The sequence below is a fragment of the Aethalodelphis obliquidens genome, unplaced genomic scaffold, assembly GCF_003676395.1.
Source record: "Aethalodelphis obliquidens isolate GAN/ISIS:26980383/991018 unplaced genomic scaffold, ASM367639v1 scaffold9, whole genome shotgun sequence".
In the NCBI taxonomy this organism is placed as follows: Eukaryota; Metazoa; Chordata; class Mammalia; order Artiodactyla; family Delphinidae; genus Aethalodelphis; species Aethalodelphis obliquidens.
In genome coordinates, this window is record NW_020837953.1 from 231,381 (window position 1) to 248,542 (window position 17,162).

Below are 17,162 nucleotides of genomic sequence, written 5' to 3' on the forward strand. Positions count from 1 at the left end.
GTATGTGTATGAGTGATGATGATTAAATGAGAGAATACTTTATATTCAACTGAGCACAAAGATGAGAAAAAGAAACAAAATTCAAAAAGATTTAAAAAGTAAACAATCCAATTAGAAAACAGGCAAAAACACAAACAAACATTTCACCAAAGAGGGTATTGGATGGCAATCAAGTACATGAAAAGTTCTTTCTCATTAGCCATTAGGGAACCGCAAATTAAAACAACAATGATATCACTATATACCTATCAAGAATGGCTAAAATGAAAAACAGTGACAACACCAAATGTTGATGAGGATGCAGAGAAACTGAATCACTCATACATTGCTGGTGGAAATACAAACTAGTACAGCCATTCTGGAAAATAGTTTGACAGTTTCTTAAAACTAAAAATGAACTTAACATACAACCCAGCAATTACACTCTTGGGCATCTATCCCAGAGACACAAAGACTTATTTTCACTCAGGAACTTGTATACAAATGTTTATAGGAGCTTTATGCATAATAGCCAAGAACTGGAAACTACCAAAGTGTCTTTCAATGGGTGAATGGTTAAACGGTGGTACCTCCATACCATGGAATACTACTCATCCATAAAAAGGGATGAACGAGGAGGCGCCTTCAAGTTGGGAGAGGAGTAAGACGCGGAGATCACCTTCCTCCCCACAAATATATCAAAACTACATCTACATGTGAAACAACCCTTACAGAACACCTACTGAACACTGGCAGAAAACCTCAGACTTCCCAAAAGGCAAGAAACTCCCCACGTACCTGGGTAGGGCAAAAGAAAAAAGAATAAACAGAGACAAAAGAATAGGGACGGGACCTGCACCAGTGGGAGGGAGCTGTGAAGGAGGAAAAGTTTCCACACACTGGGAAGCTCCTTCACCGGTGGAGATGGGGGCTGGGCAGAGGGGAAGCTTCAGAGCCAAGGAGGAGAGCGCAGGAACAGGGGTGCAGAGGGCAAAGCGGAGAGATTCCCGTACAGAGGATCGGTGCTGACCGGCACTCACCAGCCCGAGAGGCTTGTCTGCTCAGCCGCCGGGGCGGGCGGGGGCTGGGAGCTGAGGCTCGGGTTTCGGAGGTCGGATCCCAGGGAGAGGACTGGGGTTGGCTGAGTGAACACGGCCTGAAGGGGGCTAGTGCGCCACAGCTAGACGGGAGGGAGTCCGGGAAAAAGTCTGGAACTGCCTAAGAGGCAAGAGGCAATTTTTTTCGGGGTGCACAAGGAGACGGGATTCAGAGCACCGCCTAAATGAGCTCCAGAGACGGGCATGAGCTGTGGCTATCAGCGTGGACCCCAGAGATGGGCATGAGACGCTAAAGCTGCTGCTGCAGCCAGCAAGAATCCTGTGTGCAAGCACAGGTCACTATCCACACCTCCCCTCCTGGGAGCCTGTGCCGCCCACCACTGCCAGGGTCCTGAGATCCAGGGACAACTTCCACGGGAGAACATATGGAACGCCGCAGGCTGTTGCAACATCACCTCGGCCTCTGCCACGGCAGGCTCACCCCGCATTCTGTACCCCTCCGTCCCCCCGACTGAGTGAGCCAGAGTTCCCCAATCAACTGCTACTTTAACCCTGTCCTGTCTGGGCGGGGAACAGATGCCCTCAGGCGACCTACACACAGAGGCGGGGTCAAATCCAAAGCTGAACCCCAGGAGCTATGCAAACAAAGAAGGGTAAGGGAAATCTCTCCCAGCAGCCTCAGGAGCAGCAGATTAAATCTCCACAATAAACGTGATGTACCCTTCATCTCTGGAATACCTGAATAGACAACGAATCATCCCAAAATTCAGGCAGTGGACGTTAGGAGCAACTGTAGCCTTAGGGTTTGCTTTCTGCGTCTAATTTGTTTCTGGTTTTACGTTTATCTTGGTTTAGTATTTACAGCTAATTACCAATAGTAGATTTCTTTTATTGATTGGGCTGCTCTCTTCCTTTTTTTATATATATATTTTTTTCTTTTTCCTTTTTCTCTTTTTGTGAGTGTATATGTGTATGCTTCTTTGTGTGATTTAGTCTGTATAGCTTTGCTTTTCCCATTTGCCTAGGGTTCTGTCTGTACGTGTTTTTGGTTTTTTGGTTTTTTTGTTAGTATAGTGTTTAGCGCTTGTTATCATTGGTAGATTTGTTTCTTGGTTTGGTTGCTCTCTCTCTTTCTTAATTACTTTTAATTTTTTAAATTGTTAGTAATTTTTATTTTAATAACTATATTTTCTTTTCTTTCTTTCTTTTTTTTCTCCCTTTTCTTCTGAGCCATGTGGCTGACAGGGTCTTGGTGCTCTGGCCAGGTGTCAAGCCTGAGCCTCTGAGGTGGGAGAGCCGAGTTGAGGACACTGGTCCACCACAGACCTCCCGGCCCCACATAATATCAAATGGCAAACGCGCTCCCAGAGATCTCCATCTCAATGCTAAGACCCAGCTCCACTCAACGACCAGCAAGCTACAGTGCTGGACATCCTATGTCAAACAACTAGCAAGACAGGAACACAACCCCACCCATTAGCAGAGAGGCAGCTAAAATCATACTAAGGTCATAGACACCCCAAAACACACCACCAGACGTGGTCCTGCCCACCAGAAAGACAAGATCCAACCTTATCCACCAGAACACAGGCACAAGTACCCTCCACCAGGAAACCTACACAACCCACTGAACCAACCTTACCCACTGTGAGAACACCAAAAACAACGGGAACTACAAACCTGCAGCCTGTGAAAAGGAGACCCCAAACACAGTAAGTTAAGAAAAATGAGAAGGCAGAGAAATACACAGCAGATGAAGGAGCAAGGGGAAAACCCACTGGACCAAACAAATGAAGAGGAAAGACGCAGTCGACCTGAAAAAGCATTCAGAGTAATCATAGTAAAGATGATCAAAAACCTTGGAAACATAATGGAGAAAATAAAAGAAATGTTTACAAAGACCTCGAAGAACTAAAGAGCAAACGAACAATGATGAACAACACAAAAAATGAAATTAAAAATTCTCTGGAAGGAATCAATAGCAGAATAACTGAGGCATAAGAAGGATAAGTGACCTGGAAGATAAAATAGTGAAAATAAATACTGCAGAGCAGAATAAAGAAAAAAGAATGAAAAGAATTGAGGACAGTCTCGGAGATGGCTGGGACAACATTAAACTCACCAACATTCGAATTACAGGGCTCCCAGAAGAAGAAGAGAAAAAAAAGGGACTGAGAAAATATATGAAGAGATTAGAGTTGAAAATTACTCTAATATGGGAAAGGAAATACTCAAGTCCAGGAAGCACAGAGAGTCCCATACATAATAAATCCAAGGAGAAACATGCCAAGACACATATTAATCAAACTATCAAAAATTAAATACCAAGAAAAAATATTAAAAGCAGCAAGGGAAAAGCAACAAATAACACACAAGGGAATCCCCATAATGTTAACAGCTGATCTTTCAGCAGAAACTCTCCAAGCCAGAAGGGAGTGGCAGGACATATTTAAAGTCATAAAAGGGAAAAACCTATAACCAAGATCACTTGACCCAGCAAGGATCTCATTCAGACTTGCCAGAGAAATTAAAACATTTACAGACAAGCAAAAACTACGAGAATCCAGCACCACCAAATGAGCTTTACAACAAATGTTAAAGGAACTTCTCTAGGCAGGAAACACAAAAGGAGGAAAAGATCTACAATAACAAACCCAAAACAATTAAGAAAATGGTAAAAGGAACATACATATTGATAACTGCCTTAAATGTAAATGAATTAAATACTCCAACCAAATGACACAGACTGGCTGAATGGATACTAAAACAAGACCCATATATATGCTGTCTACAAGAGACCCACTTCAGACCTAGGGACACATACAGACTGAAAGTGAGGGGATGGAAAAAGATATTCCATGCAAATGAAAATCAAAAGAAAGCTGGAGCAGCAATTCAAATATCAGACAAAATAGACTTCAAAATAAGGACTATTACAACAGACAAAGAAGGACACTACATAATGATGAAGGGATCAATCCAAGAAGAAGGTATAACAATTGTAAATATTTATGCACCCAGCATAGGAGCACCTCAATACATAAGGCAAATGCTAACAGCCATAAAAGGGGAAATCAACAGTAACACAGTCATAGTAGCGGACTTTAACACCCCACTTTCACCAATAGACAGATCAACCAAAATGAAAATAAATAAGGAAACACAAGATTTAAATGATACATTAAACAAGATGGACTTAATTGATATTTACAGGACATTCCATCCAAAAGCAACAGAATACACTTTCTTCTCAAGTGCTCATGGAACATTCTCCAGGACAGATCATATCTTGGGTCATAAATCAAGCCTTGGTAAATTTAAGGAAACTGAAATCGTATCAAGTATCTTTACGGACCACAACGCTATGAGAGTAGATATAATTACAGGAAAAAATCTGTATAAAATACAAACACATAGAGGCTAAACAATACACTACAAAATAACCAAGGGATCATTGAAGAAATCAAAGAGGAAATCAAAAAATACCTAGAAACAAATGAAAATGAAAACACAAAGACCCAAAACTTACGGGAAGCAGCAAAAGCAGTTCTAACAGGGAAGTTTACAGCAATACAATCCAACCTCAAGAAACAAGAAACATCTCAAATAAACAACCTAACCTTACACCTAAAGCAATTTGAGAAAGGAGAACAAAAAACCCATTGTTAGCAGAAGGAAAGAAATCATAAAAATCAGATCAGAAATAAATGAAAAAGAAATGAAGGAAACAATAGCAAAGATCAATAAAAGTAAAAGTTGGTTCTTTGAGAAGATAAACAAAATTGAAATACCATTAGCCAGACTCATCAAGAAAAAAAGGGAGAAGACTCGCATAAATAGAATTAGAACTGAAAAAGAACTAACAACTGACTGCAGAAATACAAAGGATCATGAGCAATTACTACAAGCAACTATATGCTTATTGGACAACCAAGAAAAAATGCACAAATTCTTAGGAAAGCACAACCTTCAGAGACTGGAAGGAAGAAATAGAAAATATAAGCAGACCAATCACAAGCACTGAAATTGAAACTGGAATTAAAAATCTTCCAACAAACAAAAGCCCAGGACCAGATGGCTTCACAGGCAAATTCTATCAAACATTTACAGAAGAACTAACACCTATCCTTCTGAAACTCTTCCAAAATATAACAGAGGAAGGAAAACTCCCAAACTCAACCTACGAGGCCACCATCACCCTGATACCAAAACCAGACAAAGACGTCACAAAACAAGAAAACTATAAGCCAGTATCACTGATGAACATAGATGCAAAAATCCTCAACAAAATACTGGCAAACGGAATCCAACAGCACAATAAAAGGATCATACACCATGATCAAGTGAGGTTTATCCCAGGAATGCAAGGATTCTTCAATATATGAAAATTAATCAATGTGATACACCATATTAACAAATTGAAGGAGAAAAACCATATGATCATCTCAATAGATGCAGAAAAAGCTTTTGACAAAATTCAACACCCATTTATGATAAAAACCCTCTAGAAAGTAGGCATAGAGGGAACTTACCTCAACATAATAAAGGCCATATATGTGAAACCGACAGCCAACATCATTCTCAATTGTGAAAAACTGAAACCATTTCCATTAAGATCACGAACAAGACAAGGTTGCCCACTCTCTCCACTGTTATGCAAAATAGATTTGGAAGTTTTAAGCACAGCAATCAGAGAAGAAAAGAAATAAAAGTAATCCAAATTGGAAAAGAAGTAAAACTGTCACTGTTTGCAGATGACATGATACTATACATAGAGAATCCTAAAGATGCTACCAGAAAACTACTAGAGCTAATCAATGAATTTGGTAAAGTAGCAGGATACAAAATTAATGCACAGAAATCTCTCGCATTTCTATACACTAATGATGAAAAATCTTAAAGAGAAACTAAGGAAACAGTCCCATTAACTAGTGCAACAGAAAGAATAAAATACTTAGGAATAAATCTACCTAAGGAGACAAAAGACCTGTATGCAGAAAACTATAAGACACTGATGAAAGAAATTAAAGATGATATAGACAGATGGAGAGATATACCATGTTCTTGGATTGGAAGAATCAACATTCTGAAAATGAATATACTACCCAAAGCAATTTACAGAGTCAATGCAATCCCTATCAAACTACCAATGTAATTTTCCCAAAACTAGAACGAAAAATTTCACAATTTGTATCGAAACACAAAAGACCCCGAATAGCCAAAGCAATCTTGAGAAAGAAAAATGGAGCTGGAGGAATCAGGCTTCCTGACTTCAGACTACACTACAAAGCTACAGTAATCAAGACAGCATTGTGCTGGCACAAAAACAGAAATATAGATCATTGGAACAGGATACAGAGCCCAGAGAAAAACCCATGCACATATGGTCACCTTATCTTTGATAGAGGAGGCAGGAATGTACAGTGGAGAAAGGACAGCCTCTTCAATAAGTGGTGCTGGGAAAACTGGACAGGTACATGTAAAAGTATGAGATTAGAACACTCCTTAACACCATATAGAAAAATAAACTCAAAATGGATTAAAGACCTAAATCTAAGGCCAGACACTGTAAAACTCTTAGAGGAAAACAAAGGCAGAACACTCTGACATAAATCACAGCAAGGTCCTTTTTGACCCACCTCCTAGAGGAGTGGAAGTAAAAATAAAAGTAAACAAATAGGACCTAATGAAACTTAAAAGCTTTTGCACAGCAAAGGAAACCATAAACAAGACCAAAACACAACCCTCAGAATGAGAGAAAATATTTGCGAATGGAGCCACTGACAAAGGATTAGTCTCCAAAATATACAAGCAGCTCATGCAGCTCAATATCAAATAAACAAACAACCCAATCCAAAAATGGGCAGAAGACCTAAATAGACATTTCTCCAAAGAAGATATAGATTGCAAAGAAACACATGAAAGGATGCTCAACATTACTAATCATTAGAGAAATGCAATTCAAAACTACAATGAGGTATCACCTCACACTGGTCAGAATGGCCATCATCAAAAAATCTACAAACAATAAATGCTGGAGAGTGTGTGGAGAAAACAGAAACCTCTTGCACTGTTGGTGGGAATGTAAATTGATATAGCCACTATGGAGAACAGTATGGAGGTTCTTTAAAAAACTAAAAATAGGGCTTCCCTGGTGGCACAGTGGTTAAGAATCCACCTGCAATGCAGGAGACACGGGTTCGAGACCTGGTCTGGGAAGATCCCACATGCCGCGGAGCAAATAACCCCATGTGCCACAACTAATGAGCCTGCGATCTAGAGCCCGTACCCACAACTACTGAGCCCATGTGCCACAACTACTGAAGCCTGTGGGCCACAGAGTCTGTGCTCTGCAACAAGAGAAGCCACTGCAATGAGACACCTGCGCACTGCAATGAAGAGTAGCCCCCTCTCACTGCAACTAGAGAAAGCCCACATGCAGCAACAAAGAGCCAACCCAGCCAAAAATAAATAAAATTAATTAATTTAAAAATAAAAAGTATAGGGCTTCCCTGGTGGCGCACTGGTTGAGAGTCCGCCTGCCAATGCAAGGGACACGGGTTCGTGCCCCAGTCTGGGAAGATCCCACATGCCGCGGAGCGGCTAGGCCCGTGAGCCATGGTCACTGAGCCTGCGCGCCCGGAGCCTGTGCTCTGCAACGGGAGAGGCCACAACAGCGAGAGGCCCGTGTACCGCAAAAAAAATTTTTTTTAAATAAATAAAAAATAAAAAGTATAACTACCATATGACCCAGCAATCCCACTACTGGGCATATACCCTGAGCAAACCATACGTCAAAAAGAGTCATGTACACTATGTCCATTGCAACACTATTTACAATAGCCAGAACATGGAAGCAACCTAAGTGTCCATCGAGAGATGAATGGATAAAGAAGATGTGGCACATATATACAATGGAATATTACTCAGCCATAAAGAATCGAAATTGAGTTATTTGTAGTGAGGTGGATGGACCTAGAGACTGTCATACAGAGTGAAGTAAGTCAGAAAGAGAAAAACAAATACTGTATGCTAACACATATATATGGATGCTAACACATATATATGGAATCTAAAAAAACAAACAATGGTTCTGAAGAATTTAGGGGCAGGACAGGAATAAAGACACGGACATATAGAATGGACTTCAGGACACAAGGAGGGGGAACGGTAAGCTGGGACAAAATGAGAGAGTGGCAGGGACATATATACACTTTCAAATGTAAAATAGGTAGCTAGTAGGAAGCAGCCGCATAGCACAGGGAGATCAGCTCGGTGCTTGTGACCACCTAGAGGGGTGAGATAGGGATGGTGGGAGGGATACGCAAGAGGGAGGAGATATGGGGATATATGTATATATATAGCTGATTCACTTTGTCATACAGCAGAAACTAACACACCATTTTAAAGCAATTATACTCCAATAAAGATGTTAAGAATAAATAAAGTTTTTAAAAGCGATGAACTATTGATAGACACAAGAAATTGAATGAACTTCAATGAAATTACGCTGAGTGAAGAAAACCAATGTCAAAAAAGATACAGGGCTTCCCTGGTGGTGCAGTGGTTGAGAGTCCGCCTGCCGATGCAGGGGATGTGGGTTCATGCCCCGGTCCGGGAAGATCCCACATGCCGCGGAGCGGCTGGGCCTGTGAGCCATGGCCGCTGAGCCTGCGCGTCCGGAGCCTGTGCTCCGCAATGGGAGAGGCCACAACAGTGAGAGGCCCGCGTACCGCAAAAAAAAAGATACAAAATGCATAATTCCATTTATGTAACAATTTGTAAAATAACATAAGTATAAATATGGAGAAACAGAATAGTGGTGGCCAGAGGCTAGGGATGGGGGTGGAGGGGATGGGAGAGGAGTGGCTATAAAGGGGTCAGACAAGGGAGTCTTGTGGTGATGATTCAATTGAGTTTCTCGATTGCTGTGTGGGTTATGCAAGGCTACACATGTGATAAAACTGTAGAGCTATAATCACACACACACAAATGGTACATGTATAACTCGTGAAATCTTAATAAGGTCTATGAATTGTGCCAATATCAGTATTTTGATTTTGCTATTGAACTACAGTTGTATAAGATGTTAACACTGGGTGAGGCTGAGGGAAGGGTAAGCGGGACTTCCTTGTACATTTGTTTGCAACGTCCTATGAACCTACAGCTATTTCAAAATATAAAGAAAAATATATAATTTTAAATATGTCTTTTGTTCTAAGTTTCAAATGTATCAGTAATCAAAATAAAAATTAAATGATTCTTATTTATTAGAAGAAGATAATCAATTTAGATTTTTACAAGGCAGTATCCAGTTATTATTTGCTTAAAATACAACTAAAACAAAATCACAAATAAGGGTGAAAAAGAAGGAAAGAAAAAAAAACAATGTACCATGCAAATGCTAAGTAAAAGAAACCACACCTGCCCCAGAAGCCAGAATAATCCTTTTCAAAAATGTACGCGTTCAGAATTCTCTAATGGACTCTCATCTGTTCAGAGTAGACAACCTTCTAATCTCTATATGATGTGGCTTCCCATTACCTCTCAGACCTTTTCTCTTTCACCCTCTCTCTTGTTCACTCTACCTATATTAGCAGTGCTGGATTTCTTTCTGTTCCTTCAACACATCCAGGCAAGCTCCCACCTCAGAGCTTTCACACTTCAGTTCACTCTGTCTGGAGCCCTCTTCCCCCATGTGTCCATATTGCTCAGTCTCTCATTTCTTATATTTGTCCCAATATCATCTTCCATAACAAATCTATTCATTGCAACTACTGCCGTCACCACACATCATTCCTTATCCTCCTCCCTGTCATTTTTCTCCATAGTTACTTATAACAATCTAACATTCTATATATTACTTATTTTGTGCATTGTCTATCTACCCCGCTGTCGTATAAACGCCACAAGGGAAGGGATTTTTGGTCATTTGCTTCATTGCCATATCCCTAGTATGTTTAAAAATTTTTTTTAAATTTCACAAACATAAATATAACCTCAAGTTTGTATACACAGAGTAGTTTTACGCAATTCTTTGATTTAATCCTCACAATGATTCTATGGATTTTGAAATCTCATTTCCATTTTATTTGGAAACTGAAAATAGGTTTCATAATTTGTCCAAGAACAAGGAAAAAACAAACAGGACAATCTAGACTTTAACCCATGATCTCCAGAGCTCTTTTCATTCTTTCAGAGCTAAAACACCACAGCTGATGTTTAGCATCATAAAGCATGAATCACCAAGCAGAATCTGGGATTTAAAATATTCAATATGACGTCATCCAATAAACCTAATGCAAAGAAATGTATCAGATTCAGACCTCTTAGTGCCTTGATGTGCCCTTAAAATTCCACTCTGCAAAGCCTGCCATGTATAAAGGATGGATTCACCTCTCCCCCAATACAGTCTTCCACTTTCAGGGTCAACTCTGGGAGGACAGCACGGCTATCCCACTGACATATACAATTCAGAGTCTGTTAAAGACTGTGGGAGAAGCATGATGTCCACCATCTGCCTCATTCTGTCAAATTGTGTTTTTTCAGTCAGCTGAGGCTTTTTGTTTTATCATTTTATAGGCTATCAGCTCAGCTTTAGAATCTCATTAAATTGTGCAAACATGCAAACTAAAGCATCTGAATAAAATACACCAATTGTACACACATATACCCCAACACATAAAGGAAGGACTTCCGGTTAAATGATCATTTTACTGTCTTACAGTACATTTCAAACAAAAACAAAATTTTAACACTATTTACCTCAAGTATTTTATCTCCAGTTTTAAGAGCATTTGTTTTTCCTGCTGGACTGTCTTCCAAAACTTGTTTGATAAATATACCCTTAAGCTCCTCTCCATTCTTCAGGCGTTTTATAACAGTTTGTCCACCAACAATACTAATGCCAAGAGATACATCTGGTTCTCTAAAAATCTCAACACTGTAAAAACAAAAAAACAAAATTCACTCATGAACAAGGTAATCTGTTGTACTGTCACTGTGTTTTATGTGTACCATATCCTTGTGACTCATATCCTATATAAATATATTTTCACAAATGTTATAGAAGTTATACCTAGCTCCAAAATTATAAGGTTCTATCAATAATTCATGGCATATGTGAAAGTGTAAATTCTGAAAAAGATTTCCAAAACAACAAATACAACTCTTAACATTGAGAGATTTAACAAGGACTTAATGTTCTCATCTCCCACCACCATATATTTTCTGTGATGAGTCCCTTTCATCTATATCATAACATTAGCAAAGAATGAATTAAGGAAATAACTAATGGGTGGAAAAAAAAAATCAAGAAAGTTACATGTATCATTTTGGCAAAAAGTAGAAACCTTCAGAAAAAAATAAACTTGCCACTGACAGGCTCACTGCCCATACTGCTTTTCCCAGTCACCCGTTTTAACCTGTGGTTCTCTACGTGGAGGACAGATTTAATAGTTCCAAAGGCTGGAAAGGTTTTCTCTTCTTCCTACATCCACATCATTTTCATAAAGTATAGAATAAAACTTGCCCCTCAAAATATTATGAATTTTGTTCAAACTGCACAGACATGGCCAATAATTAATTCCAAAAAGTAACTCAGAAAACAGCTCCCAAGAGTTTTTAAGACAAAACTCAAAAGTGCAAGAAAAGAACAATTTGGGTGGCATGGTGGAATTAATAATGCATGAAGATAGAGACAGCAGCTAAAGGAAGACTTTTATAACCTTAATAAAGTGCAGCCCTGGTGACTACCTAAAACCATGGGAGTATCCAAGGGAGCATGGGCCCAACACACTCTGTTAGTGCAAACGAGGCATAAACTTGGACTAACACAAGAGGAGGAGGGTGCTATGTGATAGAAGCCTTAACTATTGTTGTTGTTTGAAAAAAAGAGCTTCTTTACTGCATTCAAGGCAGGGCTACCTGCTTTGCTTAGTGATACAGTGAGAAAGTATACCTAATTCATCACAGATGGACATTTGTAAGTTGTTTTTCTGAAAGAGTACGACAAAGATTTTCCTAATATTGGTTTCGGTCATTTTGCCTGGCTAAAAATCTCTAGATAAGACAAAATGAAACTAAAATTTAGGCCAGCGTACGTGTGAACTATGGCAATCATTAGAGAATGACTGAATGACACTATGAAGTTAAAGAAAAGAGCAACTAATTGCTTTGTCCTATTGAGAAAGTCAATAATGTCATCAACATACATTCTTGGTGGTCCCCAGTGGCTGAAGTTTGGAGTTTCTTCTCCTTCACCTTCTTCTCTCTCAGGTAATTCACTGAAGAGAAAGAAAGGAAAAAACACACACACATATAACTTACAACACACTTCTTATTATTAAAGGTTCTTGAAAAGTTTTACATTACACAATCTATATGTAGTTAAATTGTTCATAATTTCTAAGCTTTAAAAATATTTACATCAGGGATTCCCTGGTGGCGCAGTGGTTGGGAGTTCGCCTGCCGATGCAGGGGACACGGGTTTGTGCCCCGGTCCGGGAAGATCCCACATGCCGCGGAGCGGCTGGGCCCGTGAGCCATGGCCGCTGAGCCTGCGCATCTGGAGCCTGTGCTCCGCAATGGGAGAGGCCACAGCAGTGAGAGGCCCGCGTACGGCAAAAAAAAAAAAAAAAAAAATTTACATCAATAATTAACTATCCATACAAAGATATATTGCTTTAGCATTCAACTTAACAAATATCTACCCAGCACCAGAAAATCATTGATTATAAACACTTTTATTGGTGACACTCTAGATGTTATTTTCTAAAAATCTGTGTTTGAATTTGTATCATTTCACGTTTCTATAACAGCATTTAATTATAAAATATATTTTTTAAAATTTGGTGTGATTGACCAGCTAACAGTCCAGTATAAACTTACACAAACTGCTGAAATGATTAAACAGTCAGTAAACATGATCATTCTTTCTAGATTTTTCTGTCTCTCTAACCCTAAATACTTTCCCTGTCATCTGTATTCCATAAATATTTTGTGTAGCTACACAGCACTTTTCAGTTTACAGAGATTTCTTAAACAATGTGATCCTCCCACCTACCACCACCATACTTTCACCCATCAAATTATGTTAATATGGAACTGCCTAGCGGGATACTGTAAAATGCTGAATTACAGAGTAGTTATAAAAGTAATGTTATCTAATAGGGTAGAGACACTACCATCTATTATCTGGAAGAGGAGTCAGGATTTCTAAGCTCCAGTCTAACCTGTACCACAAAATAGGTGTGTGCCTTTGGACCACCAAATGAAATGGCTTATGTGATACTGTCAGTTGTATTACTCTCCACAAAAATGTAGGGAATACCTCTTCCATTTCATTTTCACAAAAACCCTGTGAAGTAAGCACAACAGGTCATATTACTATATTTTCCCCATGAGGCTCAGATGTACTACACAATCTCTCCACAGTATCCAAATCTCTCTTTCAGCATGAAGTTTCAATGCTCCATTCTCCTCTGAACTCTCAAATAAGTCCTATAAAAAGTATAAAACTCCAGCTACTTGCCACTCTACAACTTTCCAGGATATAATGGTTTAAGGCTGTGTGAAAAGGAGAAAGTGAAAAAATTTGGACAATCTAAAAATCAGTTAAGGAATTGAGATCATTAGGGATCACTGACATCTCACCCACTGCAGACAGCCTTCTTGCCTTAGCCAGTCTATTTTTTATGATTAAAAGCATCATAGAATTCAAGGAAAAACAACTTGGCAGATACTTGCCAGTTACTTATCTAATGTCTTCTCTCCCCATCTTCCTTACCCAACAACATAACCCCCCTTTATTCCAGGTGGCACTATGCCCAGCTTTAAAAAAATAAATTTTCTGGACTTCCCTTCAGCTAATGATAACTGTGTGCCATAGCTCTGATCAGCAACAAGGAAGCAAAAGTCCCCAGATGAGATTTCCAGGAAAACTCACTAAATGGAGGGAGAATCAGCTGACAGGGAGCCTTTTGCTCTATGCTCTTCCCCTTCTTCTTGCCTAGAAGGCAGAGGTGATTATTGGTGATGAAGCATCCACCTTAAAATCATGAAGAAACCATGAGGGCTAAAGCAATACATTGACAACAGCAGAGCAGAAAGAAGATGTCTAAGACCCTGACAGGGTTTCTTCAGGACTTTTTTACATGAAAAAAATTAAGCCCTAGTTGAGTTAAGCCATACTAAAAGTGTGTGTGGGGAGATGGGGGCAGGGGATTCAGTTTATAAGCAGCTAAATGCCATCGTTAAATGATACACACATGATTCCACCAATTTAAGTGAAGTCTTCACTTTATCATATCACATTATTATTCTTGGCATGTATGCATATATGTTCATTGGATAATTGTAATCGTAGCATAAACTTTCATATTTTGATTATCTTATAATAGTAACAAGGATTAAATGAGATATGACTGGCATTTAACTGAGGCTCAACCAATACGTATTTCCTTAACAATTTTTTCACTTCAATTTAAATCAAAATTTTCCCCAAGATTATCATAATCTTCATCATTTCTTATTTAATAGCATCTTAATAGTCCATGGTATTGATGTAATTTGTCTGCTATCCCAAAATATAATGCACTTAGATTATGTCTTGTTTATATGGAATATATACATTAATGCAAGGAATATCTTCATGCTCTGCTGTATTTTAATATTCTCCTTTCCGTAGATATTAATTGAAGTAAGATTGAAAGCTAAAAACCAAACCAACACTGAAACCTTCCTCCTCTCCATTTTCCACTTTCCTGTACCCTAATTGCGACAGGTGTGATAATATGAAATAAATATTTGGTCCTTGTCCCTGGTTCCTGCCACAGAGCTTCTAAAACCCTTGGAGTTTTCCAAACGATAGGGGTGACAGGAGCATTTTTTGCTATTCATAACAAGCCCCTCTCAACCGTACCTGAGTTGCTGTTAATAAGGTGTCTCTAGGTAGGACTACAGACAGTTTCAGGATGGGGGTTGATTGCCAGAGAAGCAGTTGTGCGATTAGAGTTAGAACTTTCAGCCCTACCCCCACCTCTGGGAAGGGGAAAGGGGCTAGAGATGGAGCTCAGTCACCAATGGCCAATGATGTAATCAATCATGCCTGCATAATGGAGCCGTCATAAACCACCCCCCACCCCACCACCCTGGCCCCTCCAAACAACAGGGTTGAGAGAGCCTACAGGTTGGAGGACACATTAAAGTGCTGGGAGGGTGATGTGACCCAAGAGAGCATGGAAGCTCTTGCATCCCACACACCCCCTTCCCTGGCTTATGCATCTCTTCCACTTGGCTATTCCAGAATTGCACCCTTTGTAATAAACCAGTAATAGTGAAGCACTTTCCTGAGTTCTGTGAGCCATCCTAGCAAATTCTCAAACCTTAGGAAGGTGTTATGGGAACCCTCAATTTATAGCCAGTTGGTCAGAAGTAGAGTTGGCAACCTGGAATTTGTGACTGGCATCTGAGGTTGGGGCAGTCTTACGGGACTGAGCCCTTCACCTGCGGGGACTGTACTAACTCCAGGTAGTTATGTCAGAATTGAAATGAATTTTAGGGTACACAGTGTCCAGAGAATCAGAGAATTGGTTGTTGGGTGGAGGAAAAAACTCATACATTTGGTGTCAGCAGTTTGTGAACAAAGAGAGTTCATGATAGGTATTAAGAAAAAAAAGTATTATTATTATGGCACATGTATAATATCATTATAAGAATTAAATTCTTAAATTTAAAATTACCTAAAATAGAATGGAAACCAAGCTTTAACATTAGTATGGGCTATATGCTTTTCTATTAAAAAAAAATTAAAATAAAAAATATCCTAAACTGCTGGCTTTCACATACAATATTAAGCAAAGGGGGAAAAATTTTGTCTAAAATATGGATAATTTTAGTTTTCTTTAAGAAAATGTATGACAAAAGGATTTATTCTGTTAGAAGAGACTTTTTCAAAGCGTATTATCCTTTTTCAGGAAATTGATAAACACATATTTTGTTTACATTACTTCATACCTAAAGAGGGATAAAACTTTCAAAAACATAGTGTGATTAGTTTTAGAAATAAAGTCACAGAAGGCAAGCAACTATACAAAATAATGTAGTCACTTTACACTGATAAATGCATATACCTTTCAACCCAAATTAAAATTTAACGGAGAAAGTAAAATACTTTTACTGCACATATTAAGGTGTAAATTTGCACAAATGTACTTGAATCTTTCACAAGAGAATTCTAACCTCTAATTTTATAATTTGCACTTTGATTAGACATGGTCAATAGCTCAATCAGTTAGAATCTCAAATCTTAAAATAACTGAACTTTTGCCTTTTACATTTAACCAGAGTTTTATAACCACTTTTTCCCTAAAGAAATTAACCATCTAATAGAAACAATACTTTTTATTTTTAGTTCAGTCCTTTATAACAAATGCCCAAAGTTATAATTCATTACAGATTTGGGAGGAAAGATGGAGTGCCCCATTAATGAACAAGTGGATATTAATAGTAAGACTTCATCATAATATACAATGTCTTTGAGAATAAAATTTTCAACATCATCCAAAAATCAGATGAATCTAGATGGCCAAGGTGACCTTTACTTTATTTTTCCACAAATGATAATATTTCATTGTAGAAAAAGCATCCCAAATACAGGATTTCGTAAACACTGGTAGGTGAACAAGTGCAACTTTAAAAGTAAATACAAAGTAAAGAGGCAAAACCTACAAGCATTTTGCCTTTATGAGAAAATGTATTGTTCTCCTGCAGAGGTGATCCCACCCAGAGCACGAATGTGGCTCCACCTCCCATAAAGGCATCAGGTTTGCTTTCTGAACTATGCCCAGTTTAACAATTTCAAAATGATGGCAAGAATATACCTTTTTTTCATGTGAAACTTCCATACACTAATCCAGGAGGGTCAAGCAATCTTGGCACCCCAAAATGATGTAAGCAGGAAGGGTTATGGTTGTACCTATCTCAAGATTTCTTTCTCCTCTTAAAATATAGATTCTATATGGCAATTTTCTATGACACACCACAGGGAATGTGAGCATTTGGAACCAGGCAGAATAGGCACTAGTGTTTTCCAAACTAGTAGGGCTAGTTATACAAATGTTTCAC

General features: G+C 38.8%; 1 protein-coding gene across 18 annotated transcripts in view; it reads right to left on the reverse strand.

Annotated features, from left to right (window-relative positions):
* The window catches only part of PATJ (PATJ crumbs cell polarity complex component), a 358,987-nt gene that overhangs the window by 210,806 nt on the left and 131,019 nt on the right, over positions 1-17,162 (reverse strand). For all 18 annotated transcript variants that reach the window (XM_027108328.1, XM_027108332.1, XM_027108333.1 and 15 more), the window contains 2 exons: positions 12,251-12,322; positions 10,803-10,980 (listed from right to left, as the gene is read on the reverse strand). In XM_027108328.1, coding sequence (XP_026964129.1) covers positions 10,803-10,980; positions 12,251-12,322 — 250 coding nt within the window. The remainder of the gene's footprint in view (positions 1-10,802; positions 10,981-12,250; positions 12,323-17,162) is intronic.